This window comes from Epinephelus fuscoguttatus, linkage group LG21, assembly GCF_011397635.1.
Source record: "Epinephelus fuscoguttatus linkage group LG21, E.fuscoguttatus.final_Chr_v1".
Taxonomy (NCBI): Eukaryota; Metazoa; Chordata; class Actinopteri; order Perciformes; family Serranidae; genus Epinephelus; species Epinephelus fuscoguttatus.
The window spans coordinates 35808034-35832153 of NC_064772.1; the positions used below are offsets into that span (position 1 = coordinate 35808034).

The following is a 24120-nucleotide window of genomic DNA, read 5'->3' on the forward strand; positions in this document are numbered from 1 at the left end:
TGCTCTGCCATTTCTCCTCTAATCACCACACTGTAACCTGTGACAGGCTGTTATGATACCACAACTATCACACATTCACATATATGGAGTTTTTTGTCGAGCTGCGAGCGTCACGTAGGTTTACATTACCAAAGGTTAATGACACAATCAGAGAGGAGAGGGAGAGACGCTGTGCTGCTGCCAGAGGAGCTGCTGACTGAGTTCCCTCTGAGCGGTAAGAGAAGTAAAACATTCAGGATGCCACAGTTTGTTCCACACTACTGAAGCTGCTCCTCTTTTTGGAACCACTGCGGAGTCTGTAATTATTTTGCTTTCAGCCGTGCTTGTTGTTGCCGTGGGTAACAGTATGACGTCAATATGTCAGCAAGTTCAAATATCGCCAATGTCACAAAATGAATTTTTCATATTAAAAAAAGTCTACAGGTATAATCATGAACGTGAGGATATGGCACACCCCTGGTCACCAGACGACCGCAGGGCTGACACACACACACACACACACACACACACACACACACACACACGCACACACACTGTTCAGAATGACTCTGACAGCTTCTACAGTGCATGATGACTTTCCTTATTCCTCCTACTTCTCCTCTACTCGTCCTATCCCTTTGTCTCCTCGCACACCCTCCCATCCTCTGGTCCTTTACAGCTTCATTTCACTCCTCTTCCTAGAGATTAACATTGTTCTCTGCTGCTGCAACAGCACACACTCAGCCTCCCGTCCATTTCCTCTCCTTCCTCCCTCACTCTCTCTCTGCTGTACGATCACAGCCTCTTTATTGAGTTTGTCCCATCCTCCACTCACAAACACACACTTTTGCTCTGTCTGCTCCCTTCGAGCTCATCTTGTAAATTATTCACTCCGACTCCTTTTCATCCTCCTCCTTTATCGCCCTGCACACTGATTTCCCCAGCCCTGCCTTCCTTCCCCTCCCCTTCTCATTTTTCTGTCTTCTTAGCAGCACAATGTCATTTCATTTCATTCCATGCAGCCACATGCACACTTTAGTTTCACTGCGCTTCTTTCCTAATTACACTCTCTCTTCGTGCCCCAGCCATTCATGTTTCCTCGTATCTTTTTTCATCTGTCTTCCAGCGCTGGGATTATAAATTAAATATCACAGGATGTACAAGAACACACATTAACAACATGATAAGAGGGCCAACGTGATACATATAAAGTCACTGACTAATGCTGGCTAAGGTGCAGCTAAGTTACAAGGTTAGCAGAGGACAGCAGCTGAAATCTACTGTGGCTGCCACCACAGCTGACACACACACACACACACACACACACACACACACACACACACACACACACACACTCTCACACACACACACACACACACCATCCATTAGGTCTCAGATACTTCTGTGCGGCTGAAGACACGTTGGATAAAGTCAATGTATATACACATATATACTGTATCTGCATGTGTTCTCTCATTAGAACGTAAGAACCTGCTCACCTTAGATAAATATTTATGTAAAATATGTATTTTGTGTCATGACAAAAAAATTTTTGTATCTGTGTGAGTAAGGATGTTTGCAACATCTGTTTTGTAAACACGTTTAAGAATATACAAATCTTACTGACGAGCTGCGATTAGTGATGGCCAAATGAAGCCTCATGAAGCATTTTCTTTATTTTCTGAGCCCACTAGATGGCGCTCATGGTTTAAAGAGAGAGGCTCAAAGAATGGCAATTCAGTGTGCTTTCAACCTTTTGTTGGACAAAAAGCGCCATCTAGTGGGCTCAGAAAACAAAGAAAATGCTTCATTAGGCTTCATTTGGCCATCACAAGCTGCGACCAGCAGAATACACATATATAGCACCATGTTAACACCTACCGCCCTCTTTTGTTTATCACAGTTTTATTTACAGCTTGATTGAACATTGGTGTTTGGGATAAAACTGCCATGGAGCCCAGTTGAAGTCCCGAGTAAAGTCAGAGAGATTTAGCCTGATTATTTAAAGATTATTTTGTAAGGCTTAAAAGTGGATTTGTTTTGATTGGAAAACATCAAAATCCTTAAAATGGCATTTTCGTTAAAGTAAATAAGGATGCACGATAATATTGGTACAGAATTGGCCAATATGCTTTTTCTTTTTTTGAACAATTACTAAATATTGTATACGTTATAAAGTGTTGTATTTCATGTCTCCATCTGCTGGTGGGCCGTCACAATAAGAGTAGTGATGGCCAAATGAAGCCTCATGAAGCATTTTCTTTATTTTCTGAGCCCACTAGATGGCGCTTTTTGTTCAATAAAAGGTTGAAAGCACACTGAATTGCCATTCTTGTAACCTCTCTCTTTAAACCATGAGCGCCATCTAGTGGGCTCAAAAAATAAAGAAAATGCTTCATGAGGCTTCATTTGGCCATCACTAGATAAGAGCATGCATGTATAATATGATGTTAATTCCAGGACAGAAGAGACTTGATGATCACTAAAATTAGGTGGGGGGAAAAGTGGATTTAACAATATTGGTATTGGTTATCTGTCAAATGAGTTGTTACCAAACGTAATATCGTATATCGGCAAAAAATGCAATATCGTGCATCCTTTGAATAAAAAATAAACCAGCTAACTAATCATTTTTTGTCATCATCATTTACTTTGTTTATCTAAAGCAATCAGTTTCCTAAATTAAGCAAAGACAACTGTTCAGTTAATTTGGACTTACTTGGTTTACTTACACTTTGCAAGTTCATTTTACTTGTCACTTTTTAGTTGCAGCAACTATACAAAATTAGATATATACAGCTAAATCGTATGTTCATTTAACCAATTGGATATAAAGAAAAAACACAACTTAAGACTTAAAGTTATAGTTGCTTTCATTTACAGGTCAATCAGTTTCCTAGATTTTTTTTTTTCAGGAACATCAATTTTTCAGATTTTACTCTTTTTTTTGGTTACATAAATGAACAGGAGCTCAACCTGTCACACTGTGAAGTGGGATAATGTGACCATACCACTGGTTTCTACAACAGAGGGTCAGCGAGTGTTGAAGATAATGTGACAAGGAAAGAGGGATCTTTGTGTTGAGGCATAAATAATATTCACTAATGATACAGTATAATTTTGAAGGGCATTTCCACTGTGAATATTTTTGGATTAAAGCTGCTAATAGTCTATTAATTGTCCTAATATTTATTTAAGTATTAAGGATTTTAATGCCAGAAATTTAGAGGCATGTCTCAAAGGGCTTTAAGTTGCGCTCAGTGTCCCACTCTGAATTTTATTTTGGTAGGAATGGAAAAAGCTTTGGAGGATTCGGTCAGTTAGAGTTCCAGGCTCTGAAGCCACATTTAAGAGGCTTTGACAGCGATCGGACCCCCGCTGAGAGAGACCAAAAGGGAGGGGATTATTTAATTCATCCACACTAAAACCACATACATCTCTAATTGGCTCGGAGAAATAAAAATGAAGCTCTAAATTAAGCGGGTGCAAAGCTGGAAAGATATTTTAATCCAGTGTAACTGGAGGAGACCGTCAGCAGTCAGCTGAGTGAGAAGAGACATGTGGAGGGCTCTTTAGTAAATAAACCTGCAAAACAAAATATTTTGTGGATTTGAGGCTGCGTTTAAAGTCAGCATGTTGGCATTGCCATTATGATGGTGTTAGCATGCTAACATTACCATTTAGGACAGCCTCACAGAGCTGTTAATCTGGTTTAATATTCACCCAAGACTACAAGCATTTTCTAACCTTGACCACGACACACATGAAGACACTGAGATTAGATTGTTTTGTTATTCATTGTTTTCCCGGTACATTTCTCTTGGTTGTAAAAGAGTTCTTGTCATGATGGTAAAAACAAAAAACATAATTCAGGCCGCATTATGTTTCATACAAAACATATTCTCTATTGCACACTGGAAGATGTTGAAAAGACTAAGGTCTGACACAGGCCGACATCTAAAGATAACGTGAGGTTTTGGTCTCTCACTTAGATTTAACAAAGACTGAGGATCTGCAACTAGATTCATTTTAAGATAATTTCCCATCTTGCTCCTGGTGGAAAATATCATGCCAAACTCTCTTTAAGAACATATGACATTTTAACAATAATTCAAATTTTTGTGTGTCCGCAAAAACACATAACTCCAGAAACACAAGATATAAGGCATCGACAGTATTCTAATCAATTCTGCATCAATATGACGATAAACTATTTGTGTGAAACTTTACGTTTTGGATTTTGTCGTCCCAACCAGCGTCAGTGGGTCAGTTGCCCGTGGGAATGAGAGGTGAACTGTTTCCAAAGTTAAGATTTCTCACTAAAATAAGTGCTGGTCGGTAGAGAGGGCCAAATGAAGCCTCATGAAGCATTTTCTTTATTTTCTGAGCCCACTAGATGGCGCTCATGGTTTAAGAGAGAGGCTCAAAGAATGGCAATTCAGTGTGCTTTAAACCTTTCATTGAACAAAAAGAGCCATCTAGTGGGCTCAGAAAATAAAGAAAATGCTTCATGAGGCTTCATTTGGCCATCACTAGACTGGTCCGTGGGTCAGACACACAGGATTTAAACACTGACTCCCGTTCACTCCATAACTCCACCAGTTTCCCCTCCCTTTCCATAGTCCAAGAGAACGGAGACTTGCTCACGTTCTTGCGCCTCCTCTTCATTGTTTGCTACTTCCTGTTTGGTGCTGGAGAGAGCGCAGCTATTGGCTGTTGACAATATTCAGGTCATGGGACTTCAGTATTTACAGGAACCAAGACAAAAGACTTAAGATAATATTAAATATGTTTTTGTCGGAACATCAAGATGAGAAAAAGACTGACTTAAGACAGCTGAGACTGAGTTTTATGACGTCTTATAACCAAACGACTGTGATCATGTGAGTGCTACTGAAGAAAAACTCATAATTTTAGAGATTATTCTGAGACAGTGAAATCTCTTGAAAAGTTGTTTTGTAAGGCTGACATTAGTTGTATATTAAAAGTAAATGTTTTAAACTAATAAGAATTTAACAACCTCTTGGTCTTGTCCCTATTAAAGGCTAGCATGTGCCCCGTGTACTGGTAAACAGATACTATGTTCTATCTGTTGTGCGTACACAGATATGAAATATCATCCTTACCCAATTGCACCAAGTGGTCTAATCCTTGGGACGATCTCTTATCTGTCTGTTTCTCCAGAGGTTCAACTTCGTGTCTCTCCCCACGGACGTCCTGGAGATCGAGGTGAAGGATAAGTTTGCCAAGAGTCGGCCGATCATCAAGCGTTTCCTGGGGAAGCTCTCTGTCCCTGTCCAGAGGCTGCTGGAAAAACACGCCATTGGGTAAGTTGAGTGAAGTGGGACTGTGTTCGTCATCAGTCCAAATATTACTCCAGTGCTGCATGAGTCAAGTCTGTGGAAGCTTTCCCACATACACTGGCCCACACAGACAGTGGATGAGATGAAGGCTGTGGGTGCTTGTTGCCAGTTTAAATCTCATGTGACCATCTGATTTTAGCGATGATTTCTTTCGCTGTATTTCAGTTTTCCCATTCGTCTTCCTGTCTCTGCCTGCACTTTCACTTGACACACTCTCTCCTCTTTTCCTCTGTCTGTCTCTGTCTTCTCTCTCCGCAGGGATCGGGTGGTGAGTTATTCGCTGGGTCGCAGGTTGCCAACAGATCATGTCTGCGGCCAGCTGCAATTCCGCTTTGAGCTGACCTCTTCTATTCACCCAGGTATATAAGGCATAATGCCTCCTGGCAGTAGATACATGATCAATCCTGCTGTCCTCTCTTGGCTTTTAAGCCCTCAGGTCAACTTTCTCTCTGTAGGAAAATGTTTTAAACTTTAAAGCTTTGAAGAAAACTGGTGATTCTTACACACATATAATTATCTGTGCATTTAATTCTGAAATATTTAGTGGTAGATTATTAAATATCTGTTTATAGTAACTATGAAATGTAACAAAAAGATAAGAGAGAGAGTTTGGTCGCAGTGTTCTTACATTTAGTGTGCTTTAGTTATTGCTTTTAAGACCTGAAACGCCCTCAGCAAATTATGCCAGCTGAATAATCAGTATCTAAAACTCAATAGTTTACAGTGCATGAGTAGATGCTAGGGATGTTCCTGGCAACAAATTTCCCTGTCGACTAAACGAAACTTTTAATTGAGACGAGTCAACTATTCAAAAAGAGGAAAACACTCAATTTATTGTTAAGTATTTGAAACATTGTCTACAAAAAATATTGTGTGCATTAAGACTCCTTTGAAGCCTTTAATCACAATCTTCAACAACCATGTTGGATTTTAAAGCTGCCCTGTGGAGTTTTTACATATAAACCAATGTCCGTTACATTACAGCCACTGCCAAACGAGTTATTAGGATGATCATTGAACGCATCTCCACCACACAACAGTCTCTGGTTTGCTTAGAAGCGCTATTGCCTATTGGAGCGACATTCCCGCGCTGTTGCACAGAAAATGACGCATTTGACGTAGAGTTCAAAGAGTGCATGCGCAGTTGGAAATGTCGGAGACGATGAGGCTATCAGAGGAGCTACTGAAAGATGTCTGAAAACCCAAAGAAACGGCCCAGGAAAGCTTCAGAATCCTCTGGCGACGTTCAGAAGAAGGAAAAAAGGCAAAACAAGAGAGTGACAAACGCAGAAATCAAACCAGAGTAAAGCCCGTTTCACTCAGAGCGCGCAAAGCACAGACCTCTGCCGACGAACCCATTCATTGTGTATGTGCTACTGCGGTGCAAGAGCGCACCGCTCTGCCGGCGAGCTGTCTGTATTGTAATGAATCACTCACGAGCATGAGACCAGAGTAGCGTTCGGGAAAAAGGCCCGTTTATTTGTGCGCTCAAAAAAACTCCAGTAACACTCCAGGGGGGTAACACGTAAAAGTCTCTGTCCCAAACTCTGACTCTTCTAGCCTAGCACACACACTTCATACACACATACTCACTTACAGTACCCAGCGGGGTAGCCCTCCACCAATCTCTGCTCCACCAATCTCCAGCCCGCACACTGACTGACAGCTGACTCATACCACACTCACCACTGCCCCAGGGTCACTGCAGTATATTTGTTCATAGCAAATAAAACAACAAAAATTATTGGGTGGTAAATAGGTGTGTCATTTAGCTTAAGCTCTGACCTCTGGATAAATAAAGCAAAAAGGTAACGTTAGCATTTTGAAGAGCGATGGACGAGACTGAGGCTGCAAGGTTATACGTCTGTGGACATCCACTAACAGCTTATCAACTAGTGTCAAAATACACATTCATGCAGCCTAAGATAAACGAAAAAAAAACAAAAACATTGCCATTAGTTACCTCATCTGACGAATCCATCTTCTTTTCCTTTTTTTCTCCCTACTTCTGCGGTGCAGGAGCGTCACTCGTATTGCCGACGTCATCGAACGGCGCACCCTGACTGTTATTGTTGCAGTACTCGGAAAAACACGGCAGATGGTGCAAATGGGCAAAACTCCACAGTGCAGCTTCAATTGCTGCTTTAGAGTAGTGATGGCCAAATGAAGCCTCATGAAGCATTTTCTTTATTTTCTGAGCCCACTAGATGGCGCTCATGGTTTAAAGAGAGAGGCTCAAAGAATGGCAAGTCAGTGTACTTTCAACTTTTTGTTTAACAAAGAGAGCCATCTAGTGGGCTCAGAAAATAAAGAAAATGTTTCATGAGGCTTCATTTGGCTATCACTACTTTAGAGACACTGCGCCGTGCAGTATGAATGTGAACATGACGGCAACTCAGTCAAATGTTAACCACTAAAATAACATCTAAAATAAATGAATTGCCTCTGAAATGTGGGGCACATTGAACCTTGCAGATTATCAGACAGAAATGATAGCAGTTCACTTTAAAGTTAATAAAACAAATAAATAAAATTTTAATTAAATTTCAGCTGAAATGAGACACATGTTGCTCCGTATGGTATGAATGTAAACCCTGCCTAGTGAGGGCCAAATGAAGCCTCATGAAGCATTTTCTTAATTTCTGAGAGAGAAGCTCAAAGAATGGCAATTCAGTGTGCTTTCATCCTTTTGTTGTACAAAAAGCGCCATCTAGTGGGCTCAGAAAATAAAGAAGATGCTTCATGAGGCTTCATTTGGCCATCACATAATGTGCAATGCACATTATCTGACAACAACTCACTTAAAGTTAACAAATAATATAACATCTCAAAAAAGATTCATTGCTGCTGAATTCATTTTCTAGATCAAAGTACTGCCAAACCGCGCTGGTTTTGTGAGAGGACATCTTTCCAATTTAAAACTCCAGTCTACTATGGCTCTGTAGCACCCACTAGTGGTGGGTGACTGCATGACAGTTAAGTAGCCTTGTACATTATTAAAACACTTTTTGGTTTAACCAACTAATATTTCTGGTGCCGACTAGTGAGGGGGCAGAAATCTAATTGCACGCTTCCCTAGAAGGTGCATGCTTCCTTCTGCGCATTGATACAGCTGGCAGATGTAGTTTGGTAGAGAAATAGTTCCTACATTACTCGCAAGGTCTGTTTCATCTCAACTTAGGTCATGATTTCTTGAAAGAGACATTGCTGTCGAGTTGTTTATTTGTATGTTTTCAGGAAGTTCTCACAAACTGTTCGTGTTTTTCTACGAAAGTAATGCATCTGAATTATATGCCACATATTCTGAAAGGCTGTGATCCAGGACCAATGCACTGACGGGAGTTAACAAGGAAGCAAACCCAAGAGGGCTTGTTAGGTTGCAGGTTGGGTTGGTGGATGGGTCACAAAAACAGGGACTCTCCCCTGGGACTTTACTCTGAGTCGGTGTACAGAACCGTGTGAAGTAATTTTAAGGTACAACCTCACCATGTTTCTTGTCCAAACCTAACCACAGTAACTTTACCTCCCTAAACTGAACCTCTGTGACTTTATTTCATTTGTGTAAGTGTACATTTAGGATGTTATGTTAAATTTATAGGACATCATTCGAGCTGTACGAAGAGAAAACATTGATTTTTTTTGGCATCTCCAATACTGGGCATCACACAACAGAACAATTTAGATTGATAAATAGCACTACAGGCAAAAGAATGATATGTATTATTGATTTTGGGGTGAACTGTCCCTTTAACAGGCAAAATCATCAAAGCCAAGCACCTCTGTCCAATTTCGAAATGAAACTGGAATAAATCTGAGCCGCTTTGTCCATGGTCCAATAGTCTAAACAATCTGTCGCTCCTAAGTGCTAAGTTACTGAGGTGATTATTAATTCAGGAGCACAAATCTGTAATTCATGCACATGATTTATTAATTTGTCATGCAGATTAGTTTTTTGTCTCCGTGACACCTGCCAGGCTGCGTACAATGCCGTGCAGAGGAGGAAGAAGTGCAGATGAAATATGGAAAAAGAATCTCCTTTGGTGTCACTATTTTTAAAGCGGAAGACATCAAAGTGTGTTTCCAGGTTCTGAAGAGTTCCTCTGCATATGTGATCAATAGTGTAAAGCCTTTAGTGTCTCCAGAGGGAGCTGTGTGAAGTCTGATAAATGTCCTCAAGTGATCCGCTGTCCTCAGCGTTAGGTGAAGACTTGCGAGTTTGAAAAGTAAAACAGTCTGGAGGTGTGGAGTTAGAGAGAAGTGAGCTTATCAGACTTCTGTCGCCTGCTGCTCATTTCTACTGCAGGCCAAAGGCTCCAAGCTCCATCAGCCCCCACCCGCATAACACACCTGAATCATCAACTAAACGGTCAGAGGTTGTGTTGCATTGTGGGTGATGTAGGCATCAGGGTTAGAAGAGGAAGAAAAATGTGTAAATAGTTAGCTTTTTAGTTCTGCTGCGTCGACTTTGTGGAGTGCTCTTTTAATAAGACCAGGTCAAAACTTATGTATGGCTGGATCATTTATGAAACGCTAGAAAGATTTTATTTTTAAAATTCCAGGTCACGTACTTTGGTCCAGCCCAAAAAAAAAATCATGTAAATTCATGTTAGAATTAAGAAGAATGCACCTTTTCTGCTTTCTGTCTGGAGCTGAACCCACGTATCATTTTACACAACCTCCCCTCTTCAGCTTTAGTCGGGGATGTACGTCCCCGCGTGGCTGATGGACGCTGCACAGCCATCAGCCACTTTCCAAGCTCCGCCGATAACTTGTAAAACGTCTTGTGAGCACTGATTAATCAGCCAAACTGATTAATTGGTCAAAACGGCAAAACAGCAAAAACGTCCTTCTTGCAAAGGAAAGATTCGAGCGCCGTCTTCTGTTCCTCTTTTAGAGAAAAAGCCAAGTCTAACTCGTTCATTGTAGCGGCCAAAGCCGTTTCAAACACCTGGTGTTCATCCGTAGCCATCTTGCAATGTTTACTGACTGATTCTGGACTTCGTCGTCGCAGCGCTGTCGTCATCTGTTTAGCTCGCCTCTGGGCCGCCTATATCAGATACACTGATGTGATTGGTGCAGCTCGGTTTCATGGGCATAAGTAATGAGCATCATTACTGATTGCCAGAGTGACTCGCTGAGCAAATTCAAATTGTGCTGTAGCGAGAACTCTGTATTTCCAGGGTAGGCGACACCCATTCCAGCATTGTAACATATAATATTCGGTAATGTTACTAATAAATTCTTGGGTTGTTGTCAGACAGACACGGGTGTTCCTTGAACAGACTGATGAGGTGATACTCTCTTTTCCCCTTCCAAAACTGCCATTTTAATTGTAGCTGGCTAGTAAGCTAGCTTGCTAACTCCACCATGCTTGTACGCTAACATTACGATGGTTACAGAAACAAAGTTGTCAGTCATCTGATGATAGCGTTGTGCTTTCATACACTGTGTGTGGATGAAGCATTTAGTTGTTACTGCTGTGGTCCCACCAAAAACCTCAGTGTACAAAACCCAATCTTACGGACGCCACAGCTGTAAAGAATCTGATAAACACAACACAATCTAACAGCACCAACTCTGCAGAGTAATTTCAGTGGACATGTTTCTTTGTGTTCTTTTCCTAGATGATGAGGAGATCTCCCTGGTCATAGAGTCAGCCTGTCCTGAGGGGGGAAATGCAGCCAACGACAACCATGTTGATGAAGACACACTTAGTGTGGGACCTGACATGCCTGACCTCCCCCTGGATGTCCCTCCTGACCCTGAGACCTCTGTGCCCTCAGCCTCCACAGCGGAAGCATCCACACCTGAGGAGGTCCGTCCTGCTGAGACAGAGGAGGCTGAGGTGACACCAGAGGTGGAGCAAGAAACTGTGGAGGAGGAGAGCACAGTGAGGGAGGAGCCTCCGTCTGTGGAGCCACAGGTTGAGCAGCAGGAGGGGAGCAGTGGAGAGGTGGGAGAGGAGGGAGGAGAGGAGAGGCAGCAGGATGAAGGAGAGGGGGAGCAGAGAGCAGAGTCTGCACCACCAGCTGAGGAGGAGACGACAGCAGAAGAAAAGGAGGATGGGGAGGAAACATGGCCACAGCCAGACTCTGACAATCCTGTAGCAGTAACAGTAAACAGTGGGGCTGCTACCATGGAGGCCCCCACAGAGGGAGACACCACGTCCCAGGAGGCCCCTGTAGAACCAGCTGAAGGGGCCCCACAGGAGGTGACACAGGGAGAGGAAAGAAACTGTGTCCCCTGCACCTGCCCATCCATCTTCTCAAACTACAACTCCCACGCTCCCTCGCGCCGCAAAAACCGCCCCTGCTCCCTTCCCGTGTCGGAGCTGGAGACGGTGATCGCGTCGGCCTGCGGTGAACCGGAGACGCCTCGGTCCCACTACATCCGGATCCACCACCTCCTCCACAGCCTCCCCTCGGCCCAGCACAGAGCTCCCAGCCAGGAGGACGAGGAGGAGACAGGGGAGGGAGAGAACACAAGCACCACACAAGATACCAACTCCACATCACCAACGCTTAAATCCTCGAAAGATCAGGACGGGCAGGAGGACGAGGACGAGGAGGATACAACCCAGTCCCCCTCTCAGGTACACATAGTTAAAGAGGTTGTTAGAGAGGCCAAAACCTGTCCTCAAGTTACAAGATAATCACAAGTACATTAAGTTGAAGTAAAAGTAGTTGTCATGAAATCTACTACAGACATTTATGGTGCCCGGACAGTGAATCCTCATGGCTTTGGTGACTTTTCATCTAGCACCACCATGAGTTATCAAAGATAACTAACATGTTTCATGATACAGACCATAACAAACTTTATTTATTGCCTTTCTAAATGTCTGTGTGTTCCTGCAGGTCCCAGAGTGTCCAGGCCCCTGCTGCCGTCGCTCCCTACCCCGCAGCCTCTCCATTGAGCGCCTCTCTGAGCTGAACCAGCTCCTGGAGGGAGAGGGAGGAGGAGGAGGACACACAGTGGTCAGGAGGATCTCTCCGTCCTGCCTGGAGAGCGAGGAGGGGGATTCCAGTAACGGAGGAGGGAGAAGAGTCGGCGGCAGCACCCACAGACATCCCGGTGAGAACGAGTGCGAGTTCTGTGACACCTCCTGCTACAGCACTTCCTGCTACAGCACTTCCTGTTACAGCACGTCGTGCTACAGCAACTCGGGCTACGAGGGGAGGAGCCGCTTCTGCAGCCACACACGCCTCTCCTCGGTGGACAGCAACAGGCTCTCCGGCAGCACTGTGTTCTCCTCACAGGACGAAGATGAAGATGAGGAGAGCGCCTTCGAGTCGGTGCCTGAAGCCGGCCACACGCCAGAGGGCCAGGAGGTGGGCGGGGCAGGAGGAGAGAGGAGGGCGGGGAGATGGAAGGAGGCCAGGAGAGGAGAGCAGGGGGAACCAGCTGTAGCGGGGCCCAGCGATAGAAACAACATCGGTAAGAGAAACTTGACCTTCTCTTTGGTCGTCTGCTGGAGTCTCATTCTGTGTTACAACTTCAACATGCACATCCATACAACAGCTGGAGCTTCAAGTGGACAGCAGCTTTGTTTTGGGATCATGTGTTTGGTCGTGTGTGCACGTGTGTATCTGTCTGTCTGCAGCTAACCTCACAAACTACTGGACCAATCAGCCTAATATTTAGTATGTACATTCACACCTGCTGCTTTTCAACATCAGTTAGAGACTCATCTTCAAGCAGGTAGCCCTGTTGTAATGGAAATTCAATGCTGCTGCGCTGGGCTGACGGCCCAAACCAAACCAAGCCCATGGCGGTGGAAAAGGGGTGATATCGTATCTATGTTTCACATACAGTGCCTGTTAGCAGGAGAACATGATCCGCTCTGTGAAAGTTGCCATGGCTCCGACAAAAATAGACTGGGCACGTTTATTTATTAACGTCTGGGATGTTTGTGAAACGTGCCGTGGTGGATCTGCTGAAATACCAAGAGCTGTCTAGAGTGGCTGTGAGGTCTGCGCTCTCCTGAGTGCACTTTTCTAGTTTCCACTGTTCATTGGTCAATGCAGACTCAATACTTCCTACATGTTTACTTGTCTTTTTGATAAATTAAGCAGTTCCATCTGTAAAATAAGTCATATGTCAGTAGGTAGTTAGTGATGGCCAAGTGAAGCCTCATGAAGCATTTTCTTTGTTCTATGAGCCCACTAAGATGGCACGTTTTGTTCAACAAAAGGTTGAAAGCACACTGAATTGCCATTCTTTGAGCATCTCTCTTTAGTTCAAGTTCAACTTTAAGTTCAACTATATTTATATAGCACATTACACACAACAAAGTTGATTCAAAGTGCTTTACACCACATACAAAGGAAATATGTTTTAAGGTTACTCTTGAAAGTGTCTATAGTGGGGGAGAAACGGATAGGGGGAGGAAGGGAATTTCACAGCTTTGGGGCAGCTATTGAGAAGGCCCTTGTCCTTGTTCTGTGGACAGAGAGTAGTTGTTGGTCAGAAGACCTCAGTGCTCTGGCAGTGTGATAAGGGGATAGGAGTTTGGTGATATGGGGGGGGGGGGGGGGGGGACCATTTAATGCCTTAAAAACAAAGAACAAAATTTACCCTGTAGGTGACAGGCAACCAGTGTAGGGAGACAAGAATAGGAGTGATGTGATCTGACTTTTTTGACCTTGTTAGTATTTTTGCTGCTGCATTTTGAACTAATTGAAGAAGGGATAGGGGTGACTGAGGTATACCAAGATATAGTGAGTTGCTGTAATCAAGACAGGATGATAAGAAGGCATGGATGACTTTCTCCAGGTCGGCGGAACTGAGAAATGATTTGAATTTGGAGATGGTGCGGAGCTGCATGAAGTCTGATTTTACTACTTGGTTGATTTGCTTATCAAAGGGTGAAATACTGTTTGTTAGATGCTGTGGACCAAATAAAATAACCTCAGTTTTATTTTCACTGAGCTGGAGAAGGTTTGTGGACATCCAGGACTTGATATCTACAAGACAGTTATTGAGGTCTGTGAGTTTGTTATGGTTGTTAGGCTGTAGGGGGAGGTAGATCTGAGTATCGTCTGCGTAGCAATGGAAAGAAATACTGTGTTTTTGGATAATTTGGCCTAACAGAAGCAAGAAAATGGAAAAGAGGATTGGACCGAGAATGGAACCCTGGGGAACACCACAAAAGGAAGAAGATGAGTCACTGATGGAAACACTGAAGGATCTGTTTGATAAGTATGATGAAAACCAGTTTAAGGCAGAACCAGAGACTCTTTAAACCATGAGCGCCATCTAGTGGGCTCAGAAAATAAAGAAAATGCTTCATGAGGCTTCATTTGGCCATCACTACTTAGCAGCAATATTGTGCTTTTTGAGGCCATCACTACTATTAGGCTGTCAGTGAAACACACTTCACACCAGGGGCGTAGCACCAATGGGCCTTGTGCATAAGTAGCCTCCGTGGACCCCCAGCCCTTCCTCTCTTGATCCATGTGTCTCTCAAGCATCTTTTGAGTGAGTTTGCTTTCTCTCTTTCTTTTCTTTATGGAACTGCAGTTTCTCTTTCTTGAGGAAAGACATGACAGTGTTAGGCCCAGTCCCATTTCTACCCCTTTAATCTTCCACTTGGTATTGAGTGCCCTTGTTTGCAAGATAACCCTTGATGAGGGAAGTGAGAAATATTAAGGTGGAGATCTTTCCCTAAGAAATGAGACACCACTTCATGCAAATCGGCATGGCCGACATGCAGGCATACGTCACGCGTAGTAGCGATGCAAGATACCGGTAGTCATGCAGGTCTGAAAATGCCGGCTCCAGCGCTTGTGTTGTGGCGTGTGCTGTTTATTCTTCTCCGTCTGATGAATCAACGGAGAAGAAATGCTGAAAACAGGAGGCGCCTACGACGTCTTCTAGTTCTGATCGATTTTGTTCGGGTAAGTTGATTTGTTTAAATATTTTGACGCTGTGTTCAACGGAGTTGCTGATGAGTTCACGCTAGTCCAACCATCTGTTGTTTGTATAGCCTACATTCCAATCGTACAGCAACAAATTGTTTTCCAAAACTTGCCAAAGTTGCTGACTTCGCAAGGTGTTCTGGGAAATTTCATCTTCCACTTTGTTGAAAGTGTGGGTCGGGGCTCCCTTGGAATCTAGGGCGCGTTCTGTTTTGGGACATCACTAGCCTAAACATGAACATGCACAACCAGTGTGGGTATTGGGACAGGCCCTTAGTGTAGTCACTCGCTCGGCCTAAGCTGCGTTTTGTCAGCTTTTAAAGTGAACTTATACAGGAAGTGTTGAGTTTAATTGACAGTAGTTTAACAGAAATTGACAAAACGGCAAAGTTAAAGCAGTTAGCAATTGTTAATAACTGAAAACAGCATTTTTGAGTTAAAAATGAAGCACAGCATAGTGGTATGGTGTCTGCTGTTTCACCGATGGAATTAGTTCAGTGAAAATGTAAATATCCTTAATTTACCATGAGAGCCAGTACAGTCCAGGTAGTTCCACCTGACTTCACACACAGCTTTTATTTGAGAATACGCTCTAAATGACAGTCACAACTGCTTGTCAGTGTTAACTATGCCTGGGCAAACCAGCCCCAGAATTCTTTATTTGAGCTGATGAATAATGACACTGATGAGAAAAAGGTATCAGGGAATTCACTGTGAGAATGGCAAGGGAGCATTCCTCATGCATGTAAAGGTCATTAATTAATGGAGACAAGCTCTAAAGTCATTAACATTGAACAGATAGAAACATATTCTATTCGTGAAAAGGGCTTAGAAGGAGGAAAGGTAACACTGACAAACAAAAGATCATATTGAGGCACAACTCCAGTAGAAACAGTAACTGTAACTGTAAAATTGGTCTGAGATGCTTCATGTGATCTGCAGTCAAATAAGAATTTGACTGGCGTTGTTTCGCTGGATATATCTTCATGTTTAATACTGTATTTGTACATTTTAAATGACGACTGTTATAGACTGGGATAGAAAAGTAGGTCACACACACACACACACACACACTGTCTTGCAGAAACAAAATGAAATTCCCCTCCTCTGAAATGCAATCAGCGCACCGCCGACTCCCTGCCAGGTTTGTTCTTTCAAATGTTTTTTCTCCCATTCGCACCAAAACATCAAATTAAATTTGGTCCAGTTCCAAATTTCAACATTATTTGAGAGCTTGAATAAATCCTGGAGTTTGTCTCTGCCTTTGTGCTCTACAACAAATATGATACATTCACACTAACTCCTATAACTTAGAATGTTGTAGCCTCTGTGCTGAGTTGAAGAGTCCTTTTAAAATCATAGATGCAAATTATTTTAAATGTGTGCATAAGGGAGACAAGACTTGGGTCTTTCGCCTCCTCCAGCATGAGTTAACATGGTGAAAGACCAAAATGCAGCAGAGGGAACGAGCGTGTGAGTAATGCTACGATGAGCGCAGAGTTGTAGCTATTTAAAGATATCTGCAGAGTGAGTGTCGTTGTGGACAGTAAGTGTTTCTGGTTTAAACTGTTGGAGTCTGTGTTGACCCTGTGGGTGTGTACTGGACGGCAGCTCTGCAGGAAACCTGGAGCAATTTGAAGCTCCGTGTTAAAGTCAGTAAACATTTACAGTGTGCCATTAGCAGGTCAGAAGTTTCCAGTAAAAAGCCCCAGTTTGAGTAATAATGATACTCATTGAAATAATAATTATGATCCAGTGATACAGAGTTTCCTCCCTGACCTCCCATGCATTCATTTCATTTAAGCCGTTATGAGTCATTTATATCTCTCAGCTCATGCATATCCTTTGTGTAATTAAAGCAGAGGTCACAAAACATCTGATGCAAAGGGCGGTTAAAAAAAACATTAATTTGATGATCATTTCCAAATTCCACCAGATCACACACTGGATTAATTAAACATTCTTCTTCCAAAGCAGCGCACTGAAACACTGCGAGAGGCAATTTACCAGCTTCAAAATGAATTTGAGCCTAATAATAAAGGTAACACAGCCTTATTAAGTCTAAATGAGCTTATCATTAGTGAAAGGTCTAACTATTGTTTTACCTTAAGGTGGCCACTCTGCAGTAAGGTATTGATGAATATTTGGTAAAAATCTGTCTATGCACGACTGAACTCAGTATTTTCTTACAAGACTCCTCCTCTCTGGATTTGGAATCCACAGCAAGAATCACTGTAGGTCTACAACAATAATAAAAGAAAAAGAAAATGTTAGAAAATAACCGTGATTTGTTTCCATGTCGCCTAATTTTTGGTCAAAGCCGCAGGGAGCCATTGGAGAGGGGCTAAAGAGCCGCATGTGGCTCCGGAGCCACAGGTTGCCTCCTCCTGACTTAAGCCCCTTTTACACTGCCAGATTTTCTGCGAATGTTGGGCTGTTTTGCCGGCCAGCTGCGAGCGTTTATACACACAGAGGCAGAATGGCGAGTTGATCCTTCCGCAACGGGAGGAGCTGTTGATGACTTGTGGGAGGAGCTGTTGATGACGCCACACATGTGAGCCACTGGCGGTGGATAAACAGGAAACAGCTGATAGCAGGAATTAGCGAGCAGCTAGTAGCAAGAGGGAAACACAAACCTGACAGACACTGTAAAGATGAGCAACTGGGGAGACAAGGAATTGCGCGCCGTCCTTGTCCTCACAAACGAAGAGGCCATTAACCGTCAGATGACGGGGACGGTGAAGGACGGGCCGGCTTACGAGAGAATCGTCACCTGATTAGCTGTGGCTTCCCTCCCACGTCACTGTTTACGTCACACACGGAGCTACACATTGTGTTACTTGCTCACGCCCCCCATTGCCCCAAAAAACGCGCATTCTGTATAAACAAAAGTAGGTAGGCGGCATTTTGCTGCACTCCCTGATTTTGTTTTTATACTGCCAATGCTGAAAAAAGACTGATTGGGCTTTCCTGCAGATTTGCACAATTCCTGTCTAAAAAGGGCTTTAGGCTTACATTTCTCTCAGTCATATTTGACTTAGTCTTTGTTAGATATCCAAATTTATCAGCTGTCAGCCCTAGAGTCGTCTCCTCTGGTCTGAATCAGGGACTCATGTTGTTCCAAAGTTGTATAATTGCCTAGAGTTGGTTCGTGTTCTCACGGCAGCATTTACAAGAGGACCAGATCAAATGCCTTGTGTGAGAAAGCTGCTCTTGATTGGTCAGAATTTCCATGTGGGAAAAATCCAGGAAGTAAAGCAAACGTTGAAGAAGAGTACACTTGCAAGATAAATGTGACACTTTCTAATGTCACAATGGAGGGACAACTACGCAGGTTGATTTTAGCACTGCTCATCGTGGACTATATTGCTGTCATTGTTCATTTTAGTCAAAGCATACAGTTTGAAAACGAGGCAAACGCGGCTCCAACTAGAAAACAATGTTTTGATGCATTGGATGTGCTGAATGTGCATATTAAGGCAGTACAGGAGGAGGTTACTGTGACATCATAATGTTCTGGAGAAAACACTTTTCTGGACATTACTCAGCGTCATATCTCAGGATCAGAAGGGGAGACATTTGATCAGATACTGAATTGGTGACACTAACTTTGGGTGTCCATGTTGAAACTGTGCTGATTGTATAGATCCTCTGTGCTGTCGGGGGGGGACAGTGGGCGTGAAGCAGCCATGTTTTCACAGACATGGATGTAAACTGTAAGAAGAGTTTGACTGGTGAGCAGAGGTATACAACCACAGGGTGGTAATGTTGAAGGTTGTTTCTGATGGCTGTGTTAAAGACATTTCTGATGGTGCTTCTGCCTGTTGTGATTTGTCCTCTACATCTCTACCTGCTGTCATTCCAGTGATGTTTCTGCCTTTTACATTGATGTGTCTGCTCATGTTTGCTGCATTTTTCACCTGCTACAGCTGTGTTTCTGCCGTGGTGATATGCATCTACCCAGCGGGGGAGTGCTTCCTCATTAATGTGATAGTTATTGTATGGGTTCCATTTCCACCAAGCTGGCTCCGGCTGATCTAACCACATTCCCATCTCAAAGCATGTTGTGTGTATTTCCATTTTGCATTTCCCTCATCCGCATCACACATTCGATCACAATTAGTGTTTTAATAGCAGATGGAAATGCTGTTAGAGGCAACATCCAAACAAACTGCCAGTAGCCAATGAGAGTGCATCATATGATGAGGTGATGTGCAGTCGTTCCTTCTCCTCTAAGTGACATATCAGGAGACATTTAATCAGTCCTGTCACAAAACAGACCATGATGTACCGGATAATTCTGCAAACTCCAGATGATGTCAAATGCCAGTATTTCTTTTAATAGTATCTGCGAGGGATCTATGGTGTGGTTAAAGTGGCACCACCCAATATTTTTATATAAACAGTCGGCCACACGACGACTTTGTGTCGCTCATAGCAATGAACCCACCGACAATTACCACTATCGGCTCCACAGAGTATTTTAGCTTCTTTCAGCTCATTGTTTTGGTTTTACAGCCCACAGCTTTACGCTTTTGTTTCAGTCTCACAGCAGCAGCTTCAATGAAAGGGCTTCGTCACTGTACAATAAATGCTCAGTAAAGAAATTAGCAGACAAACAAAGTTAGAGCTGGGAAGCACCAACAAGGATTCATTTTCAAACCTGGTTATATCCTCATTTAACTTTAATATTCTAGGGAATATTGGAAAAAAATGAATGTAAGAAGTATGTTTTCCTTAGTGTATAATCACTAGTGATGGCCAAATGAAGCCTCATGAAGCATTTTCTTTATTCTACGAGCCCACTAGATGGCGCTTTTTGTTCAACAAAAGGTTGAAAGCACACTGAATTGCCATTCTCTGAGCCTCTCTCTTGAAACCATGAGCGCCATCTAGTGGGCTCAGAAAATAAAGAAAATGCTTCATGAGGCTTCATTTGGCCATCACTACCGACCAGCACTTATTTTAGTGAGAAATCTTAACTTTGGAAACAGTTCACCTCTCATTCTCACGGGCTCCTCCCTCTAAAATAACGCAACTGACCCACTGATGCTGGTAAGTTGGGACAACAAAATCCAAAATGTAAATCACTGTTAATCACCTTAAAATAAGAATTATTAAGTTTTTGTTACCTTAGAATGAAATGTTTATGTCTACATAGGGAGTTTGTCCGCTATGTTGCACCTAGTGATGGCCAAATGAAGCCTCATGAAGCATTTTCTTTGTTTTATGAGCCCACTAGATGGCGCTTTTTGTTCAACAAAAGGTTGAAAGCACACTGAATTGCCATTCTTTGAGCCTCTCTCTTTAAACCATGAGCGCCATCTAGTGGGCTCAGAAAATAAAGAAAATGCTTCATGAGGCTTCATTTGGCCATCACTATTAATCACCTTTAAATAAGAATTATTAAGTTTTTGTTACCTTAGAATGAGATGTTTATATCTACATAGGGAGTTTGTCCGTCAGGCTTCATTTGGCCATCACTAGTTGCACCACCATATTTGTACAGTAGCCCACGATGGCCAAACCAAACACCAGCTCTAGATAGGTGTTTTTTATGTTTTAGCATCAGCCACCATAGTCAGCAGCCCCTCCACAATGAGCAGCATCAGAAAAAGTACAATTTGTACTGTAAAACTGCTTTATTCAGTGTTTTTACAGCTTTGAATCGTAGGGTTTGTTTGTTTTTTGAGAGGATGAGACCTAGGTGGATAATTCAGCTCCCAGTTAAAACCTCCTAACTATGAGCACTGAAGGAATTCTAACAGGGAAGAGTTTCATCTGGTTGCAATCTACAACCCTTACCTGTAGATGCCACTAAATCCCCCTAAATCTCACTTTTGAATTTAAACCGCTCTTTAAATTACACCTTTAAATTCATTCTGTTGCAACAAAACTTTAAACTCCAATTTGAAATGTGATCCAAACTTACACTTGAGGAGGTTTAACTTTCAAAATTACTGCCTTTTGGAGATGGAATGCGCAAAATGATTACGTTCATCAAAGAAAGTTCAGGGTCAGACACAACCCAACTGAGTTTTTTGATGCCGTTGAAAGTCTCTGTCCTTTTCCACGATGGTCTGCCCAGGCAATCTCTTCTTCCCCCTGTACTGTTGTCTGTTTATTATCTTCCATTATTCGGCCATAGCAAGTTTTTCTCAAAATTAGAGAAAATTAGAGCGTCTCTTCAGAGCCAACATGAATAACTGACTCTTTAGCTAGCAAGCTAACGTAGCTAGCAAATGTAAGTACTAAGTAATTTTTAATCGTGCAACAGAGACGTGCTAAATTTAAAAACTGGATTTTCTCTTTTTAATTGTAGTTTTGTGAAACTCTGATTAATCTTAGATTAAATTGCTTCTTATTGGTGCAACCCAGCCTCCGAGACTAGCTGTGCAGCAGAGAGCTTTCTCAGGAGTTATTAGAGACCACAGATGGAGCTAAAAGGTCACACCACTTCCTGGATGGAAATCACGCACTCTTAAACTGCCCAATATGAGCCCAGGGATACCAGACAGAAACTACATGGTTAAGGGTGATAAATTATAATATTGCACGCTCCACATCCCGAGTTTCCTTCTCCCAGTCTGCCAGGTGGTATGGTGTGTCCCCAGCATTATGGTAATTTATACCGTACTGTCTCTCTGATGTCCTGTAGGCTCAGGCTTCTCCCCTCCTGTTGGCAATCTTCCAGTCCTGCGACCCAGCCATGACCTAAACCATTCTCCTGCTGCCACTGACCAAGCCTTACCTCCAAGTAAGAACCAACACCTCCCAGTCTTACTCTGGAGTCACATCCCTACACCTTGGTTTGCTGTTTGTGTGTGTGTGTTTCCATCAGGTGCATGCCGCCACGTATGTTTGCTTTCCAAACATCTTCCATCGTCTCTGTGTTTGTCGTCATCATCTCATCCTCCCTCCCTGCACAGCTCTTTAGGTTTAGATGTGCAGCTCTGTACTGCTCTGTGCTGATTGGTTCACGGTTGGATCTGCACTCCGTATGGGAAGGATGGCTCGCTGGTCTTTGCTGATTCAGAGCATGAAGGTCAGCTGCCGGAAGGCCCAAACTCCACTTAGCTGTTACATCATCCTCCAACTGAGAGTCCCCAGACGCTGTGTTGTTTCTTTACATGCAGTATTTTTCAGTACATGTTGTTGTGATAAAGGTGCAGAATCTATTGTGATGGCCAAACAGTATTAGTTTGTTTAGAGAATCTGTGTTTGCCAAGGACAAACGACAGTGAGCTGACCATACATGGACTGAACCTGTGGTAATTTGGCAGCCATTTTAGATTTAGTCTGACAGTGTGTCTCAAATCACATACTTCTGTACTAAACACCTTACCCTAGCCGAGTGCGCTAAGTGGGTTCACACTCAACTTCTGACATGGCGGCTGGGAAAACAAGGAGCCTGAGCTGGCTACAGTGAACACCGCTGCGTTATACAGATATAAGTCACGTGTTTTTTGCACTAAGTACCAACACTTTTGGCGAATGGAAACCATCAATAATGTTTGTTGGGTCTGTAACAATTAAGTCCTGTGAACAATAATGCGAATGCTATCGTTAGCTTGCTAGCTAACTTGCTCCTAGCTACGGCAGCACATTTTAATCAGCATTGACGTTGTGGCGTAACTTTGGTTTATGTGTGGGTGGAGATAGCAGTCGAATGTTGGTGATAATGCTCCACAATCTGTTTACAAAGGAGCACGAAGAAGACATTGTCACTTCCGGTAAGTGCAAGACAGCGGCGCATGATTTGAGACAACACGACCCTGTTGAAATCCTGTCCCGTCTCGTCGTGACGAAAATGAAACATAGATTTTGTCATAGTTTTTTGTCACCAAGATCTATTTTTAGCTCGTCACTGTGTCGTCTTCACCGTGGTCATCGAGGAACATTTTTCATAATAGTTGTTGGTTATGACATTAACACTGGACTGACCCAAAACATCATAATTTTGCGCAGTGTTGGGTCAGTCCAACTGTCCTTCAATCCCATGTGGGGTGGGCAAAAATAGGCACGACACTTAAATCTAAGATAAAAAGAATAAATCAATGTAACCTTAAAATAAGCCTATCAACACCTCCATCCTAATGTCAATTTGTTTGATTAATCCATGCACAAATAGAAAAGTAAAAGCAACAGTGTTTCAGAGGAAGTTAGGTGCTTTAAGTACAGCTCCTCTCTGACTGTGTGCAGCATCCTGTACAGATTAGATAATATACTTACCTTCTTCAGTGTCACCATGTTTATGCAAAATTAGAAGTTGTCAAGAAAGATATTACACTGTTGACCAGAGATGACTCAGCCCTGATCTGCTGCCTAGATGGGGGCTTTCAAACGGTGAGTCACGTCTCCCCAGGGGGCCCAGGAGAGTTAGATGGGGGCCACAGAGAGACCAGCACAGTCAGCAGCAGCAGCAGTGACTGTTACACACAGCTCATGGAGGCAATTAAGTCACTTCAGAACCTTTAGAGGCGGATTGTCACAGTTCTCATCATATCCTGCACTTCTTAAAGGAGTCACAGCTCATTCTAATCTGAACACACAGACATCATGCACGCATCCTCAGACTCAGTGTGAGTTAAATCTCGTGAGGATTTCCTTATAATGCTGGGATCTGCTTTAGAATCATCAAGTTTTAAAAGTTTTCTTCAGCATCAGAGTAATCCAGTGATGGTTGGCTGTATATCTGTGGGTATACTGCGAACAGGAGCTGCTAACAGCTAATTCAGCGTGCCAGTTTGCCAAATGCAAACAAATTTAAGCTAAAATAACAGCTGACATTATAGCTTACTGAATTTAAGACAACATTATACTCTGTGTGCACATCCCCCTAAGCATCATGGGGATTG

At 43.0% G+C, this 24120-nt stretch overlaps 1 protein-coding gene across 4 annotated transcripts in view; it reads left to right on the forward strand.

Moving 5' to 3' along the window:
- Window positions 1–24120, forward strand: part of LOC125881950 (E3 ubiquitin-protein ligase HECW1) — a 95969-nt gene that overhangs the window by 41795 nt on the left and 30054 nt on the right. For 2 of the 4 annotated variants that reach the window (XM_049565432.1, XM_049565430.1), the window contains 5 exons: window positions 5164–5306; window positions 5601–5701; window positions 10967–11934; window positions 12200–12779; window positions 21921–22019. In XM_049565432.1, the coding sequence (XP_049421389.1) occupies window positions 5164–5306; window positions 5601–5701; window positions 10967–11934; window positions 12200–12779; window positions 21921–22019 (1891 nt within the window). The remainder of the gene's footprint in view (window positions 1–5163; window positions 5307–5600; window positions 5702–10966; window positions 11935–12199; window positions 12780–21920; window positions 22020–24120) is intronic. The other 2 variants (XM_049565434.1, XM_049565433.1) reach the window with 1 other exon arrangement.